Source organism: Acanthisitta chloris, unplaced genomic scaffold (assembly GCF_000695815.1).
Source record: "Acanthisitta chloris isolate BGI_N310 unplaced genomic scaffold, ASM69581v1 scaffold21028, whole genome shotgun sequence".
Taxonomy (NCBI): domain Eukaryota; kingdom Metazoa; phylum Chordata; class Aves; order Passeriformes; family Acanthisittidae; genus Acanthisitta; species Acanthisitta chloris.
This window is the reverse complement of record NW_008686743.1, coordinates 1,794-21,374: the sequence shown is the minus strand read 5'-3', so window position 1 is coordinate 21,374 and position 19,581 is coordinate 1,794. Positions and strand designations below refer to the sequence as shown.

Genomic DNA, 19,581 nt, shown 5'->3' with positions numbered 1-19,581 from the left:
CATGGATACCTAATTACAACCTTCCTCCCCACTCCCTCTCACAATAGCAGCTCGCTAAAGCGATACACACAAGGGTCTGCGCTCGGGGACTCGGTGCCTCCAGACCTGCCTGCAGCCCCTGCACACACTCCCTGGGTGTTCCTGCCCCTGCTTCCCCACTCTTTGAGAATCAATACAATGGCCTTTCACAAACTCAGAATCATGAAAAAAGGTTCTTCAAAGGAGCACAGTGTACTTCTGAGAATTATATTTGCGCAACAGAAACTTTTAAAAAAAAAAAAAAAAATCAAACCCCAACAAACCCACAGCAGTTAAATTAACAGTTAATGCTGGACCTGAAAGGATTTTTTAAAAAATTGCTTTTCAAATTTTAATAGCTTTTATCAGCTGCTCCAACATCTTTGAAATACTACTATACACCACTTACTTCTCGACACCAAGCCCAGCACTTAGTCCAATATATGTGATTTTCAATTTTCACGTGTACAAAAGAGACACTGTTACAATCTCAAGGTAAAGAATAGAACCACTTTGCTATTATATATCTGCAAAAAAACAACACCCAACCTCAAAACATGAAGGTGCCTCTAAGTAGAGCATTTTAAAAAAAAAAATTAAACAAACAACTATTCAGAAATTTAGCTTGTATGTAAATTCAATAAGGCTCTTGTTAGAGCTGCAAAACAAGTCGCAGAGCAGGATACAAAACCCTGACACTCATGTGATTTAAGTGATGTCCCTAAACTGGAAGTGATTGAAGGCTCACTAACTTACTTAACTACATTTGGTTCGTATTTTAATGCTGCTGTTTGCATCTATACCACATCGCCACCTAGTGAGTGCCGCTCCCACACAAAACTAACTACTACATTTACCTAATCGCAAGGCTCGGCAAACATGTCAAGTCTTTCAACATGCACTGGGGTATGTTTTGTGACTAAAACATGCTCTTCGCTTTATTTTCCTAGCCTTGCCACCTTTTTCTTTTGAAGTCCTGTTCCATGAGGATGCTCCAAATTAGAGTAAATCTGTGCACACATCCTAGGGAAGTATGTGTGAACAAACCTAAAAATAAAAGCAGCAAATATCTGGCTGAAGAATGAGTTTTGTGACAAAAAGTATCTTTCTGGAAATATAGCAATGCACAAATTTTCCTGTAAGAATTTTTCTTCTCCATGCCATTTTTAAAGTCAAACCAGCAACTTGCAGAGAAATAAGATTAGCTTAGAAGAAGCCACCTCAAATCCAGAACAACTGGTATGTGTGTCTTAGTTTAACTAAAAAACACCTCTTCAAGAGGAAGAGTTCGTCAACAGAGGGAGCAGCACAGAGAAGAGCAATGTAACAGCAAGGAAGTTGAAGAATTAATTTTGAGAGTCGATGGTTTGTTTTAGAAATACCAGGAAATGTCACATTTCAGTGGACAAAGATTACTCCACAGTTACCAGCCTGCATGGAATTCCCAACACCCTGGCCATAATGTCTAATGTCCAACCCAATGTTAAAACTTCAATTTTCTCAGGTTTCAGCAGCTGTCAGCAATAACTGCCAACTAAACAAATCTAAAATAAACAAAATCTTTAACAGATATAACGAAGCATTTTCCAGTTCTAGCTGAATCCTCCAAACGCAGAAAAGCCAAAGCCTACAAGAAGCTATTATGAATCCAACAATAATTAACAGTATGGATCACTCACACTCAAGTCATTAGCAACTGGAAATTCTTTCCAAAGATGTCTCCAAATTCTCAATGTCACTCTTAATGTGCACATCAGGTGTTTGAAACAAAGTCCTTAAGTTTGCATTACTAGGTAAGGACTGCTGAGACATGCCCAAAACCCTGTTTGAAAACCTGATTTTGGGCAAGTGATTCAACAGTGTCTATTTCGTACAGAGGCTGTAAAAACACACTAGTGATTCTAATTTAATGGCATTTTTGTGCTTTATTCCAAGTTAAAACAGTTCACATTAAAATTCTGGATTTTGTCATGTCATATTCAAAACACATTTCAGTTTGCTTTTCTTGCTGTTTTTGGGTGTGCATGAACTGCTGTGTTAAGAACATTTCAGCATCAAAGGGAAAAACTTCCACATTCTCTCTAACAATGCAGAAGACATTCTGAAATACTGTTTAACACCACTAAATGAAACTTTTTAAAGAGAAAAATCAAATTATATGGGGGTTTAAGACACACAATACCCTCCTAGGAGTCTTTAGCTGTAAATGATCCATTTTTATTACAACCTGGAATCTCTTCCAAATATCTGACTGTTGTTAAGAGTCTTGCATGGCTTTTGCAGGAGGACAGTAAATAAGCAAACAGGATTCCTATTAACATGTACTATTACTTTGGTAGCAAATTCTATGGAAAAATTGATTTTGTAGGCCAGAATACACATCTGTATGTTTGCAGTAAAAAACCCAGAATGAGGATTGGGAATACAAAGGTAATTAAAACTGTAATCCAAGATTGAATTAAATTTTACAGTTTTAAGCCTTCAGCAGACTATACATAATAACAAAAAATAGTATCTGTAAGGTGTTAGTTCAACAAAATGAGAGTTCCCAAACTACAGCACCATGATCTCCAGTGGCTCAAAACAGTTGGAAAGAAGGCATAATTTTTGTTTTATATTTGAGTATGTGATGTTTTCTACATGTATGAGCATTTACATGGAGTAAAAGAAGTGTGAAAATACTTTTAATTAAAATGCACAAACTTACACAGGTGACTTACACTAGTTAAGCAATCAACAAGCTGAACAAAATGAATCCTCTAAGTCTGGATAACGCCACAAAGAGCAGCTTGGGACAATGAAACAATGTGGGAAATCCCTGCAACCTGCACGGTGGTCACTGGGGGAAGGGTGTGGGGAGGAATAGGGGAGAACAGGAGAGAACTTGACTTGGCAGAGCTGATCTCACAGTCACTTTACATTACTTGGGGAGTTCAAAATAGCACTTTATTGTACAGAAGATCATAGAATCTTCATTTCAACTGTGTTTAACTGCCTTGACTTAGTTCAATAATGTGACATCACTACAAAGTTAGCAACATACTCACCGAATACACCTGAATACTCAAACATGGGCAATTTATGTCGTGACTTATTTTGAAAACATTTTCATGATTCAAAAGTAACTATACAGACACTGGATTTTTTTTTTGTCATTGTAGGTTGCTGTGGTTTTGTTTTTTCCCAGAAGTCCACACTGTACTGTATTTAATGCCACCAATAAAAACATCACCTCCACCATATCATATGTACAACAAGGGATTAAAGACACAACAGGTTAGATCTTCTCTCCCCAGTATACCAATTTCTAGTTCAGGTCTGGATTTAGTGAGGACAAGAAAGAAAATTCTGAAAAAGAATTTGACAGGATGAAAATAGAAATTGAAAAACTCAGCTTTTTACACTCGCTGCACTCTGCCAAGTTGAATTCGTGTCCATTTCACCTTTGAAAAACAGTCCATTTACATTCTATAGTTTGAGTCTTAAAAATTTATTATTGTCAACAATAATTTTAATATATAAATTTATAAGCTTAAGCATGAATAGAGTCAACATATTCTCTTTTTTTAAGCATACTTTAGTTTCAGAGTCAAGAAACAAAGGACTTTAGAGAATGAGGAACAGGATATGTATGTTTCTGCAAGTATTCGCAATTTCATGGTATTTCAGAGTCTCCAGAAGTCTGTGATCTCCAATTCCACACATCTGAGACCTTCTTGTCTTCTTTTCTGGTATACCTAGGGTTCTATTTCTTGATACCACAAACCATACACGAAGAGCATTTCTTCAACAAGCTGTGGGAGTTTTGTTCAGTAATGATGGTTCTAAGCTGGTGTGCTTGCACCACAGATTAAATGCTTTGCAAATCAGAGATAAACCCTGTTATTATTCTGGTCTTTGGCAACTGAATTATGTTAATAGTTCAGTTTGTTTGTATAAAGTTTGTCTTGATTGCTAATGAACAGTACTGCAGAAAACGGTTCTGAAAGATGGTCAAAACTGCGAAGAACATAACTAGCATTAGCAAACAGAAAATTCTGTACTGCCAACAGCTGCTGTAGCTAACACTCACTGGATGAGTTCCTCCTCCAGACTGTACGCTCACAGTAGCCTCAGCTCACACAACTAACACTTCATACTCAGAGTTACTGAAAAGCTCGTTAGCAGCATATGAAATCCTGGGGAACTGCATTAACAATCATGTCCCTACAACAGCAGCACTTTTACTCACGACCACCTCAACTTATTATTAACCCTGACATAATCAACTCATCCCTCAACTTTATTTTTTTTCTCATCCTAGTACATAGAAGTTTGTGATCCTCTAAACACAGGAAGAAAATCCTAATGTGTTGGGCAGGTGAATATCCTCTATAATTTAGTGGAAAACGTTGCAACACAACATTATAATGCTGGCTCCAGGCCAGGGTTGCCAATTCTGAGAACCATGTAATAAAGATGTTTACAGACCTTATCCTTTGCATAATGTTGCACATATAGTTCTGAAGGCTTGGTAGAAGGGTGGCCAAGACACTGCAACACCCAAGGCAGAAAGGAAATACCAAAGATTACTTTGAAAAGCTTTTTCAGAACACTAAAACATAACTTCACAAAAAATGAAACACCTGTAAGAGAGAACAACCTTTCTGCTAAAAAGAAAGTAGACAATCTTTTCAACTAAGCTTTGAACAAGCTCATAGACAGGAACACTGGCCCAGCAAAACCTCAGGTTTTCTAGACAACCACCCATCCATCAGTCCCCAACATCTGCTGTCTGCTATCACGCTCTGAATTAGAGACAGTGCCCACAAGCATCTTCAATACACAACAGTCCAGTCAAATGCTATCTTGCAAACACTGGAACATTGCAATAAAAACATCTGATGGAAAAGGAACCTTCTGTCTGATCATAAAGTTACAGCTCAATTTCAGCAGAATTTCAAACAGACTAGAAGAGATTCCACAAGAAATCTTCTGAACTGGACACAAGCATTGAAAACTTCCTTCCCAGTCCTGTTCAAATGGAATGCCTGAAGCTACTGTGATGCTCTGGCAGCTGCTCTGTCTAGTACCTATCAAAAGCTAAGCCTCTGGCTCCTCTTTATAACCAAGAAGGTCACAACCATCTAACAAGGCTGCTACAGTGTCAATCTGAAGTTCTGAAATTCTGAAACAGTTTAAGTAAAAATAAACTTTAAAATTGCCCCTTTGGTGTTTTTAGGACACTGTGAAGTATCACCTTTAAGAAATGCTGGTTTATATTGTCTTTGGATTTATACAACATGGAGCTAGTTGACAACTCAAAATGTCTTTACACCATATGGAACTCAAAACACTTCACCACTTGGTTTCAGAATCTTGACACACAGTAACATTGTAACCAGTTCAATAATTGATCCAGTTTGTGACAGTGGGAACCAGGGATGACAAATACCCTGAGGTATTTCAGCTGCAAGAGAATCCACACAATACGGACACTGTATCTTAAGCCAATTTATGAAAGTTCAAACGTAACTACTCAATTAATTTGGTGTCAAATTTTAACATTACCAGTGTTTGAGAGCATGTCTGCTGAGAGGCTTCCCTGTGTTACCTCTCCTGGAAGGACAATAGTGGAGATTATGGAAAAATCCTCATTTTTTTGTAGAGTTCTATACTTATTTAATCCATCTGCCTTTTAAAAGACTGGATTTTAGTTCAGTATCTCACCTCTTTATTTGGATGTTTAATGTTTTGGATTCTGTTTTGGGTTGTTACCAGTTTTGGTTGTTTGGGGTTTTTTTAAATTTAAGAGGAAATTTATTTACCCAGAACAAAAGTAATTCAAGTGTTATTGCTTTCATGCATACTCAACTTCCCAGACCTGATCTACCTTCCATGCAGAGAAGTGCTTCAGGTCCTTCAGGGTTCTCCTACAGGTCCTGTCAGAGTGAGTTTCACACTTATAGCTATATCGCCTTTTACTACACCTGCTGCCAGTTACTGCCATCTTCAAATGTGTCCTCAAGGCCCATGAACTAAGCCAAAGTTTTTCTCTTGTCCTTTTTTTCCCCCGAAGTATTTCTGCTATATATGCTTAGGTGTTGGAAAGTTATGCATCCTTTCCCCCTCCTTCATGCACTAGCCCACTGGGGAGAAATAAATGGGTTTAATTACATTCCAAATTATTTCAGTTCCTGCTTAAGATTCTAATATTTATTTCTGAATAAATAACATCCCCTTTTTTCTCCTTTGCATTCCAGTTTCATAGCATCTGCCAAAACAGCTTTATACTAAACAAATTACTTCATGCTATTTACACGGAACATTTTCAGAAACACATCATGTCATGCATGACCATTGCCCTTGGCAAAGTTGCTGAAGCTGTAAAACAGACAAGACTGGCACATGAATGTGACAATAAATATTGTGCAAGTATTTTGGGTGTGAGAGTAGGCTGCTGAAGACAGATGGATACAGAGCTATCCACCCCATTGCTCTCTCTCCACCTGCCCAAGGGATAGTGGGAAAATACAGAAGGGACACTACAGGAAGTTGTGTCCTTTACCTCACTGCTGTAACCTGCAGCAACCACATATCTACATCTACAAACCCCTCTTCCCACAAACTGATACACAGTTGGATCATACCCGAAGTCAAAGACCAGAACTGAATATAGTTCCAATCAAGTAAACCAGAAAACAATTTTTTTCATTAAAATATCATCAGCTAGCACCAGAGTTCTCATTATTTAGCTCCTGATAATAGGTTCCACAGCTGCTATCCTCCCTCTCTTCAATACTAAATTATTTATATTAAATACAACTCCTCTCCTTACAAACTTATCTAATGTAAACAATCAAACAGCAAATCTGAAACTTCTGCCCAAGCCTATTAATCCATAAACAAGATGAAGTTTGTGACTCAGTTTGCACAAAAGAGAAAATCCCATAATAAAGGCTTAAAGACTTTTTTAGAGGATGAGTGTTTACTTTTAATAGCAATTTCACCTACAAATTTCAGTAAAGTTCACAGTATCACTACCAGGATATAAGAAGTCCTGTTTATATATCCGAGTATGTTCTTACAGATCAATTATACTAACAACTCAAAGACCAAGGCACAAATCAAGACAAATCCTGTTATTTTTCCAGTGCATGATGACAAGCTTTTAGAGCAGAAAATGCAAAATAAAGAGAATCTTCAGAATTTTGAAAGACGACTACTTTGAAAAGTTAACTTCCAAAGTATTTCAAAAATACTACAAACACAGAAGCCTCATAAAGATATGCTTTCATTTTGAAGCAACAGACTAAAATCAAAGTCTAGTGCTCACTGGTGATTCAATACAGACACCTCATGCTCAAAATTTGCCCAAGTATCTGAACACTAAACTGAAATGCTCCATCTGTTTAAAAATGCCATGTTGCTTGAACTAAGTCTCTTAAATTAATCTCACTGTGAGAACCTGCTAGTGAATACACTATGAAAGACATGTTTTTTAACAGAGAATTCAGGAAGACAAAGCACAAAGAGCACTAGTAAAGCATGAATTTACCTCTTTAGAATCGTCAATTCTCTCGAAATAAACAAAAGCAAATCCTCTTGATCGCCCAGTCCGTTGGTCATAAACCACATTGACACCAGTCAAAGGTCCATAGCGGGAGAAGACTTCACGCAGATCTCTCTCAGTGGTATACAAACTGAGACCAAACACTCCAAGACAGGTGTTAGGATCTGGATTAGCCTGAGAATACAAATGTTCAACTCCAATTAAGTTTATAACAAAAAGTTACACATTATTATAATAAAATTTATGTGACAAAAAAATTACTATGAAGAAAACTGAACACAGGTCATTAGAAAGCTTAACATTTCAACAGTTACCATTCTACTTGTCAAATATTTCCAAAAAGCAACTGCTTTCAGTTGCTTTCCTTATAGAAAAAAGACCAAGACAAACTGTTCACATTGGCAAAAAACTCTGTTGATAAAAATTAAGCATTCTGACTACAGAAAAGCTATAGAATAACAGGAACCCATTCTATTAGTATTTCATATTCAAATCACCAACAAGCTGCAGACACAAGTCTGTACCAAGAACAGGTCTGCCAGCCCCAGCTCCCACCTTCAGCCTTTCTATGGACACCACTGGCACTAAAGAGTGCAAAGTGCCTCCAGCTGCACACACTAAATGCACTTGAGCTCTTAAGCACAGAGGACTGAACAGTAATTTAGCTTCTCCCAAAACCTCCTCCCCCTCAACATTTCCTACCCAACCATACTGAAAGTCAATATTTACATTTGAAAGTTTATCTTTCCAGTTGTAAACTGGAGGGATGAAAGTCACCTGCTTCTTTCATCTACAGAGTAGTAAGTGTTGAAGGCCAGTTCTGTGAAGCTCTAATCCAAAAGCACACACACTTCCCTAGAGCAAGGCTCTTGATTCTTTAATGTGACAGGGGATACTTAGTATTTATTTCACTGCAACTAAACAAAGTCCAATATGTAACTGTATAAGGTACAATTTCTCTTTTAGGTTCAAAGTTTCCCTTCACGCTAGAGTTCATATCTAATGGCAAATCCACTGCAAGAATTATTTTGATCAAAATTAACACTTTTTTTTCAGTTAAGCATCTGGCACCTGTTTGTTATACTAGATCCAGCAATTTAAAACAGCAGCAACAACCACTGGGATTTAAACTTTCTGCCAAAATAGTAAGTGGAAGTTGACACAGCTGAAATCTGTATTTCAGTTTCAGATTTTCAAAGCCATCGATGCACAGTAATTTATGCCTCAGAGCTTGCCTTTGGGAATCTTGTTGTTAAAGTAAGATGTCCAAACCTCCATATATTTGAAGTTCCCTTCTTTCCATTTGTCAGACTTCTAAGATATGAATCTTCTATAATTCCTTACTACAGTTGAAGAGCACAACAAAAACCAGCAGCTTATTATCTGAAAGTTTTAATTACACAGGTTTACATATTTTTTTTAACTCTGTATTTCAATCTGATAACTCAGTGTCATTAGCAGCTATATTAATTTTACTACTGAATTCTTGTGAGTCTAATGAAATCTGCCTTTTAGATGATGGCTTGGACAAGTCCCTCCACACATTGCATAGCTTTTCCCCTTTAACAACCCTTTACACTTAAACACTACAACCTTTTCCAAGGCAAGAGAATAAGTGAGATCAGCCTGACACCCTAAGTGACAAGTGACAGCTACACCAGCACTCAAAGGACTGAGCTGACTGTGGAGGACTACAGAGCTGCTTTTACATCAGGTTTTCGTACAGCCTCCCATTTACACAGTCTGCAAGCTCTCTCTACGAGATCAGAAGTGGCAAAATTGCTACCAGTTTCCCTGGTGTCTTTAGGACCTTGTGATTTAGGGGATTGCAAATCTGGCTGATTTGTTTCATTTTGACACTACTGTAACTACTCCCTAGAATTAATGTGAAATGCACCATGAAAACCATTATCGTGTTTCACAGTCACTTCCAGGGCAGGAAGACTTCTTCACAGAGCAAAACATCTTACTATTTCCTGAAGTAGCGAAGTGGATTCCTTTACTTTTCACCAGAAAAACTGCTAACCCATTCAAAACTCACTTACTTCTGCCAGTTTCTCAAGCCACTGGATTAGTATTTACTACATCACAGTTACACACTGGCAATAACCCTCAACAAGAGTAACACTGCTTCACAACAGTTTACGCCACTGTATGTTTGCACTGCCAGCCTCTTGCCCTTTCCCACATATTCTTGCCTTCTCCCTCACACTGGCATTTATCTGCTCTTGGTGATCTGCTTCACCGAGGTAAGCCTGCAAAAAAACTATCCTCTTTTTGACAGGATTAGTAAAAACCTTGGGAAAGTAAACCAGATTAGAACCATGATGATCAGAAAAGTACCACTACCCTCAACACAGAAAAGGCAGAGCTGTGTATAACAGCACTCATTTAGATCAGCATGAAGTGATGTGAGACCAGAAGCAAAGGCACTGGAACGGATTAGACAAGAAACTAGTGGAGCAGAGGGCTATGAAGATTAATCGACTGAAATGAATCTTATCAATGCATACAAGTATCTTAAGGGCAGGTATTAAAAGATGGGACCAGACTCTTCAGTGGTATCCAGCAAGAGGACAAGGGGCAATAGGCACAAACTAAAACACGGTAAGTACCATCTGAATATGAGCAAAACCCTTTTTCAGGATGACCAATCACTGGAACATGCTGACCAGAGAGGCTGCAGTCTCCTACTCTGGAGATACTCAAAACCCATCTAAACAAGATCCTGAGCAACCTGCCCTAGGTGAACCTGCATTAGCAGAAGGGTTTGGACTAGGAGATTTTCAGAGCATCCCTCCAATTCCAACCATTCTGTGATTATAAAGGACATGGAGAAATGTCTCAGAATAACCTAAGATTAGTATCTTAGATTTTGGCTCATGTACTTATACTTTCTCCTGCCTACACACAGACACTCCTCATTTACATTTTGAGATGTTTACTGATCCTTTTCATACCTGTAGACTTTTTGTAGTCTCTTAGGATTTACATACTACCTACTAACACATAAGTTTACTGCAAGTTAAACCAAATTAAATAATCAGAGCAACTGGCAACATTGTATGCTCTATGTTATAAGCAAATAAACATTCGAGAATTTCCTTCTTTGAATCCTCTAGTCAATCTTATCAATACTGTCAGGTTGCACAGAGAAGGGCCCATTTTGTGAAGGGTACATACACTTGGAACTGTAACAAAATAAAAAATAAATCAGAAGGGTTCAACTTCTAGAGGTGACAGAAGTAGATATCACCATATCTGCACATACTGACTTGCAATGGTTTGTTTTTCAATTAATTCCTAAATTTTCCTGCCAGCTGCTGGTCCAAGAAATAAGTGCCCAGCTGGAAGGACAGGGATTGCTCCACACATACCCGCTATTGCCACCCAATTCCTGTATCCTCCAGTGACAAGCCAGCAGGTCAAATTCAGCCTGAAGGTAACCTGGACTACACCAATCTAAGCACCAATTGTTTTGTTGATACTCAGCCTTGATGAACATGACATACTCTGCTGCCAGTGTGCCTTCTCCTGTTGGACATTGGAGAATGACTGCGGCTCCTTCGGCGACGGTATTCTGGAGTGTAGGATCTGCTTCGAGAACGTCTCCTATGGGAATGAGAATGGGATCTGGAACGAGTGTAACGTCTGTGCGAATGTCTTCTGGACCTGGATCTTCAACAAAGAGACAGCCTTTGGTCAGGTTGTATGCACATAATCTATTGAACTGTAAGCCCTGTATTTCCCAAGGAAAAATCTCTTCTTTAGAGGATCTCTACAATTAAAATCATTAAGCTTCTTCTCCCTTGCACAACTAAAGATTGCAAAGATCTCTAACAACCTGCTCAGGAGCATAATTTTTAACTCTGAGAGCACTCTTGGCATATACTGAGGATTATATTCACAACAGTTATCGGGAAGCTCAAAGTTTAAACTTGCATCAGCGTCGCTGCTTACGTGACTAACACTTGCACAATGATACAGAAACCAGATATGCCACATTGTAAAATACTGTTTTGACTGAAAAATGGAAAGCTCTGGCAACACTACAGTGCTGCAGTATCTACAAATGAAGTTCGCCTAGGCATGAAAATTACTCTGGACAAAAAAAAATCCCAACCAAGCACCTGCTTAACTCCTCACGAATTTCTTTGCACACATCTAGCCAATGATAAGCTCCATTTTAAACAGGTAGTTAGTTATCTGGCTAAACACTGCAAGAAGAAAAACTATACCACCAGCCTGAACTTCGGGAATTCAGAGAACAGCAACTCTGTTTCAGCTGCCCTGGTATAAAGTGTATAAATAGAGAAGATGAGACTGATCTCTCCCAAGAACTGGGAAGGAGGAACAACATAACACTATGCAATTCCTCATCCCCCTCCAGAGCCACAAATGCTTTCTGGTTTTTCTCCTTGTTGATGGAAGAAGAATTTGATAGCTCTCTCCACTTTCATCAGTACGATGGTACAAGGGAATAGAGAAGACAGGTAGTACAAGCCAGGTAATATTTAGGATGTATTTAGAGGAAAAAAATTTACAGACATTCTTCTTCTGTTCTGAGCAAGCTCTATTAGAACTTAGAGCTATGAAACTTTACCTCTGTGCACACACTCTTGGGGCAGAAAAGGACAGAGAAGGTACAAGAACAGTATCGAAAAACAAATTTCCATCTTAAGGCTCTCACAAAACAAAAAGCTATCCACATCCACACCCAATTTAACTCGTAGGTTTTGGATTATGTTTTTAAACCCTCCAACAAAGGAATGTCAAGAACATCTCCAAGGAGTGTTTTCCAACATTCCCAACAGTCAGAGACCTTACTCTTTTTATCTAACCCTGACTACCTTTGCTGCAGTTCTCACTTGACTTTTTTCCCCTAAAGATGAGGCTCATACAAGAATTCCCCCAAAGATTTCTGACTGAAGGAGGCAGCAGCTTTACAGAATTGAGATGCAATCCCTTCTCTCTCTTCTGCAAGAGACAAACCTACAAATTTTAGTTGTGATTTCTACTTCACTAGTTCTATTTGCAGTACTTTCTCTATTCACACCCATGAATCTCTGCCCAACTCTGTCCACCTTTATAAACACCAACATGCAAATCAACTATATTTTATAATAAATATATATTCTATGTAATAAATACATAACTATATATTAGATAAATATCAATAAATTAATTATAAACCTCATTAAATCATGCCAGGAGGTTTACAGTTTTTACAACAGGGGAAAAAAATCTCATCAATCTACCAGAACAGCCGTAGCAAGACCGAGTTGACATGAATAACCTTCTGGACGTACCTTGATTTTGATCTTGACCTAGAGTGCGATTCAGAATGTTTGGAAGCCCTCGATGGACTGCGAGATCCTGACCTGCTCTCCGATTTTACACGAGCAGGACTCCCAGCTGGGGATTTTGACTGGGAGCGAGACTCCTAACAAAAAAGACAGTATTAAAAATGGTATTGGTTGTATAAATGCCTAACTCCTAACATTTAAAGTACAGTAATTCTATTATATTGATTGCTCCTGAAAAACAAATGGTTAGGCAATACCCTCCAAAACAAATTTCATTTGGCTAACCCACTGTTAATATTGAATGCTCTCCTCAAATAGGTCCCTGCTTGAACCAGATCACCAATTCTCTATTAACTAAGTAATCATGCAAATTCATCTACAACTTGATCATACAGACACTGGAACATAAACCATACATTTACTTAACCTAGGACCCATTCATTCTTCCAGATTCTTTTAATTCTACTTCACTCTTGCTTTCTACTTTTCTTCATTCTTCATTGAGTTTTTCATTTTTCATACTTCGCGTATTCTTCCCCAATTCAAACAATTCATTATAGCCTTAAAAAAATATTCAAGTGCTTCTATCTGACCAATCTTCTGTTCAATTTTTTCCCCCATTCAATTTTAATTTTCTGATCTTTAATACTTTTCATTAGCCTTCTTTTATCTTGATTTATCTTCCACATTCTTGGAAAAAACTCTTCAATTTCTTCACGAACATTAACCTTAATGGAAAAAGAACATTTAGTATATTTAAGCACGTGGGGATTATAAAACTCTGCTGGAGTTCAGATGTTATCTACCAAATTGAAAAGCCAGCAGGTAAAGTGCAAGAAACTATTTTATAAAACAACTTTTTAAAAAAATATCTTTAAAACTGTATAAGTGTCTATGTTCTAACAATGAGCTTACTGAGTTCTCAGTGGTTTACTGTATTTTCACAGCTACCCTCCTCCCCTTTCAGATTTGCTTGGTAAGATACACAGATACACTAAAAACTAATTAGCACAAATATACTGAAGTACTGGCATCAGTGATTTCCCTCCCCCCTAAAATAACAACTATGTACTTCTCAGTATTGAATATCCCAAGTTTTACCCCTACAGATTCCTAAGACACTCTTAGTTCAACAGAATGGCCAAAGGTTTCCAATCAAAACCTATCTATGCACATACTTACTCGCATAATACATGCACATAGATATATACAACATAAATTCTTTTTCTTCCTACTTTTTCTTCCTCATTGTTATCCTGTTTTCCTTATATAATCCATATAAACTAAGATATATATAATAGTACATTTAAAGCAATCCAATATAAGCAAAGACAGAAGGGTTTTTTCCTTGCATGGTAAGGCACACAAGAGGAAAAACTAGGAAAACAAGCAAACAAAGAGCAGTTTAGGATTTCCTCACATTTTATACTATACAGCATTTCTAGGGAGCTTAACTGTAAAAAAAACCCCAATGGAATATATGCTATATACATCTAACTTCACAAAAAATGTGCAAAGTGCTTAAGGGAAAAATGCATAGCAGGTCCCCCTCCAGCAGGTGTTACATTTAGGGTTTATTTGCATCATTTCTCCTCCTGCCTGTCCTCACAATCTTTTTCTCAATTTATTTCCTACTCTACCTATGTCCAGATTTGCTTTTTTTCCTATTTGCAGTTAAAATTGTTCAGTGCTTTGGGCTGAAGCTCTTTTCAAAGGATGCTGTCCTCACATTTCAAGACAATAAACCCAACAGAAATGGAACCCGAGAGACTCCTTACTACAAGTATTACAGCTACACTACCTTTCCCCTTCACCTCAATAAAAAGGATGAGGGACACATGGGGAACGTCACCTATTGGGATGACAGGCTGCCAAACTTTAACACTGAAGGCCAAATTCAATGCTTGGCTGTGACAGGTGGACCATATAACCAGGTCTTCATAACAGGTTACACTTACTAAGCTGCCTATCTGCTGAGCTAACTGCATGACTTTCACTGAAATGTATGTGCATTTAAATATTACCACATTTTACTCAGTGTTTCTACATTTGAAATCCACTGGTCATGATAAAAAATAACTTTTAGAACCACTAACATGCCTTTACATCACCCTGCCTCTATTTTTGTACTCTTCAATGTTTGATGGACTCCTAAATTCTTCCCCTTTACACCTCATTCCCTGCAACAATTGCCAATTTTTTCTGGGATTTATTTCTACTTCTCTCCCTAGTAAAAATGATCAGCAGTACAGGAAAACAAAGTGACATCAGATTAGAAAACATCCTTCAATAAAAAGACAAAATTCACACTCTTCAGACACCCCTTAGGATACTGCACTGTCTATAGTTTTTACATTTGAAATATCAATTCCTGAACAAGAACTCTGGAAACTTGAACAATAGCAACCCACCCACCCACATATCCCCACACAGATCCCACACAATCTAGAGGTGTTGGGAGGTGCCAAAAATACCACGGACCCAATGGCTCTCACACAAGGTAAAAAGTCAGCTTAGTGCCCTTAACTGTTCAATTGAAGCAACTTACAATACCACCCACAGTTTCGAATAAGTTGTGCCAACACATCTGTATTAAGTTGCCAAAAACAAATATTACCTAATTTCATGCAGGTCAAGTCCTTCTGGAACTAAGACCCTTAGGGGCCACACTCACAAACATACATCTTTAAAACGAGTGACAGAGGCGACATAAATGCTTACAGATTTCAAACTTCCTCAAACAAAGTAACTGTAGACGTAAACTGCAGCTAAAGAGAGATTACCTGTTAGCAGTTGCACACTGTGTCTGTCACTGGCAGGCAATTACATCTCATCTTCTGATGCAACACCTAGTTATAACTCCTACAATGCTTCAAAAGGAGAGACTAAGGGAATCACAATAATATGCAGGAGTATAAGGATTTAAGGATGATGCTGCAAAAGTACCTAATAAGATCTGTATCATCAAGACTATGGGCAGGGATTAAGAGATTCAGAGCTTCAAGGAGTCACAAAGGGAGATTTTAAAGAATTTTCCTCCTCTACATCCTACTATAATGGAACAATTAGCAAGCTGTATCTTCGCCTACACCACAGACCAACACAACTGTTCTGCATAAACTATTTATATCCATTCTGCAATAAAAGTGACAAAAATATTTGACATTCTTCATATATTAACACAAAACCCCACACATCTCTATTATCCAAAGCACTAAAAATCTCTCAATGTTCCACTAGTCTTGAAGCAACCTATACATTCTGATCTTAGCTCTATCACTACCACAGAAATTAAATACTGCTTAAGAGAAGGAAGATTAAAATTGCACTCTGGATCCTCAACACCTTCTTGTCTTTCTGCTCTAAAGATTCTCAGTCATTTAAGGGCCAAAGATTAGGCTCAGCTTAAACTCAGCTTCTCATTCCACAAATACCCTACACAACAATAGGTATCTTAATGCCTTTGGCTTTATTATGCAGCTGTCCAGTCACTACTTTCACCCTTACAAACTCATAGGCAGATACTCATGGTCACCATGTCAAACTACCTAGATTTGCTGTCACTGCAGACTAGGAAAAGAAACTCAGATAACTCTGTAATGTTCTTCAGATCAGATTTTCCTTTCAAAACAAATGCTACATCTGTCAGTAACACTTTTCCCAGAACAGCAAACACACAACAAAAAACCTCAAAACAAGAAATACACCAAACCCCACCCCACCCCCCAGTAATAATTACCCAAAAGAAATCTCAATGGTAACAGCTTCTTCAGAACAAGATGTGGTGGCTTCCTCAAGTACACACCAGGAAATGGGATTAATGATTCACAGAGAACTGGAACTTGGAGCCAAAGAAATTACTTACACAAAATCTAAGGTCTGCAGCTTCAGTTACAGATTCTCTGGAAAGATGCACAGCTAAAAGCAATTAAATAAATCGCTGGAAAGTATTTCTCATCCTTGCTACCTTCTCTCTTCCCAGAAAGAATAACAACATGAAAGGGTATGGAAAGGATCTCTCCACACCAGAGTCATGATCACATTCACTGAACAGCTATCAATGACTTTAGTTGATCCAGCTGAGCAAGACATCAGTCATGCCCATGTATTTCACTCATATTAGTACAACTGATTAAAGTTCGGTCTACCACTTACTTCCTTGCATCCTTCAAAATGAATCCTACTTTCCAATATAATTACTAGTTTAAAAGCATTTAAAAGAGTTTTTTGCAGAGTAGAATTGCACAAGCCCTTAAGAAACATTCTTTCAGTTTTTCACCCATCATGACAAGGTACGGTAAACATGAGGGGGGAAAACCCAACAAAACCAACAACAAAATCCTACCAAAAGAACCCAACAAAGCCTGTTCTTTTACACTGCTTTTCTGTCCTGAATTTGTCATGCCTTACCTCACTCACTCATTACCAATTCAGAGTATGACAAAGGTTACCAAATTTGAAGCAAGATGCTAAATAAAAAGGATGAAATAAAATTTAAATTAAGCTTCCTATAGCAAAGTTTGGAAAATGAAATAGAAAAAAAATCCTTAAATCACACAGAAATTTGAGGTGAAATTCATTTGACCCTCTTAAGAGGAAATGGGGTAAAAAAAGGACAGGACAAGTGGTCTAGGAATACCAGTAAGCCAGCAAAGTAATAGTCCACACTTTTCAAAAATCCTGCTAAAACCCCCTACTCAAATGAAAACAAAAAGTCAAACTCTCTAAGGGGACAGAAAAATGTAAGCCATCAGAAAAGAAACAGGAATTTAGCTGCAGCCTACATTCACTGGATAAAACTGTCTAGTTAGTGACATCTCACTTAGGAGAAAGGACAAGATTACATTTTAACCACTGTTTTGACAGGAATCCACCAACTTTCTCTGAAACTCACAAGAGAAGTTAAATGATTTTTGCTTTATACTAGGTTCTGTCACTCTATACTGATCCCTTAATTAGCTGTTCTTCTATAAACATTACAACAGTATTCATAATAAGCTTCTCTACAAAAAGTAACTCATAAGTTGTGCTACCTTGAAGACATGTATATTGTAACAGTTACCAACATAAGCAAACTTTCTCCATTTCTCCATGACCCGGCATATTAAAAGGGAGGGGAAAAAAGGCTTCAGCAATACACTTTTTGAAATTACAAGTTAATCTTCTCATTGAGGCTTGAAATTACACCTCTTCAGGGAGGGTTCTGTAGTCACTCCTTTACCGCACATGGAAGACAGCGGACAGAATTTGCTTTCAAAAAGAGCAATCTTCCCAGCTGACATGGTCCAGAACAATCTAGAATTTATCAAGCTTGATTGAAGCAACAAAAAAAAAAAAAAGAAAACAAGTGAAGAAAAAAAGGAGGAAAAAAAGGGGGGGGAAGAAAAACAAGAACCTGACTTGCAGAAAAACTCTCCTTTCCCATACTGGTCATTAGACACCACAGGGTGATCACAGCACTCTCCAAGTTGAATGCACAACCCCTGAGCATAAGCAGCCCATTGTGTCTGTGTTTAAAAAGGTATGGAAAGTAATATTCCTTCCTTTCCACAGAGGTGGCAGAGTGCCACTTCAGGAGAGATGGAATACAATAGCTAAGTAAGCCCAACCCCTGCACCCATGTATTTTTCCAAAAAAATGATCTCAAAGTTGATCAATTAGGTATTTCCATATGTGCTCTAAGGTTAGTTAAGTATTTTGCATACAAGCTTCGAGAAGCAAATACAAGACACATTCAGTTAAACTAACCCAAAAGCCTCTTGTACACACATGAGCTATGCACACTCCCTCTAACAAGACAGCTCACATGCAAAAATCACATTTCTTGTAGCGCTTTATTAGACGGGGAGCACTGGGAGATTCTGCACAGAGCAGGAGGCATCTCATTAGAATGAACAAAGAACCAATGCAGAGCTGTGAAACGGAGTTCCATCTTTGTTTGTAATAGTTTTACCTACTTAAACAGCACATCATTAATACTGGCAGATAACTGCTAAACTTTTAAGACTGCAGAAATCAAATGTAATCAGAAGCAAAAAAAAACAACTGCTCAAAGTTTCAAGTGAAGCTAATGAAGTGCAGGTTTGTTCAGAACCTCACTTGTCCACTGCTCTGGCAAACACCTTAAGTTGCACCAAAGACCGTGCACCAGATAAACAATACTTTATTAAAACTAATGACAAATAACAGTTGTCTGTCACCTGACAGCAGTAAAAGATAAAAAAAAGCCTCATTTGTCCAACTTGCTCACAAGAAAGTATTCAGCAGTGATAAAATACTTTGATTTTTCCAAAACCAAGTCACTGGATAAGAAGCACAACTTAAAACCTTTTTTCTTTTTAATGTACATAAACTGAGCTCTACCACATCCACTGTATCTTTAAACCTTCTGTCAATTCCATTAAATTGCCATGCTTGCTTGAGGAGGGGGGTTTCTTCCACCAGCCACATTCTTAATAGAGAACTTGCTTCAGTTGAAACAAAATGACACAAAACCAGAGCAGATTTGATTAACATTTGCTTTTAAAAAAGGTCAAAGAAATAAGTGAGCTCAAGAATGAAAAAAAAGCTCTACAATGATTTTACCCAATACTTTAAAAAGGAAAGTTTTTAAACAGTGTAAATTAAGCAATTTAATTGGAAAGTTATTTCCCTAATTATTCCAAATTTCCTGCTCAGATTAATTAGCACTATGATTTTAGCATC

At 37.8% G+C, this 19,581-nt stretch overlaps 1 protein-coding gene across 1 annotated transcript in view; it reads right to left on the bottom strand.

Annotated features, from left to right (window-relative positions):
• The window catches only part of TRA2A (transformer 2 alpha homolog (Drosophila)), a 16,618-nt gene extending 3,205 nt beyond the window's left edge, over positions 1–13,413 (bottom strand). The window contains exons 1-3 of the mRNA XM_009080310.1: positions 12,880–13,413; positions 11,083–11,248; positions 7,556–7,744 (exon numbers count right to left, since the gene is read on the bottom strand). Coding sequence (XP_009078558.1) covers positions 7,556–7,744; positions 11,083–11,115 — 222 coding nt within the window. The 5' untranslated portion in view covers positions 11,116–11,248; positions 12,880–13,413. The remainder of the gene's footprint in view (positions 1–7,555; positions 7,745–11,082; positions 11,249–12,879) is intronic.
• Between the last annotated feature and the right edge of the window lie 6,168 nt (positions 13,414–19,581).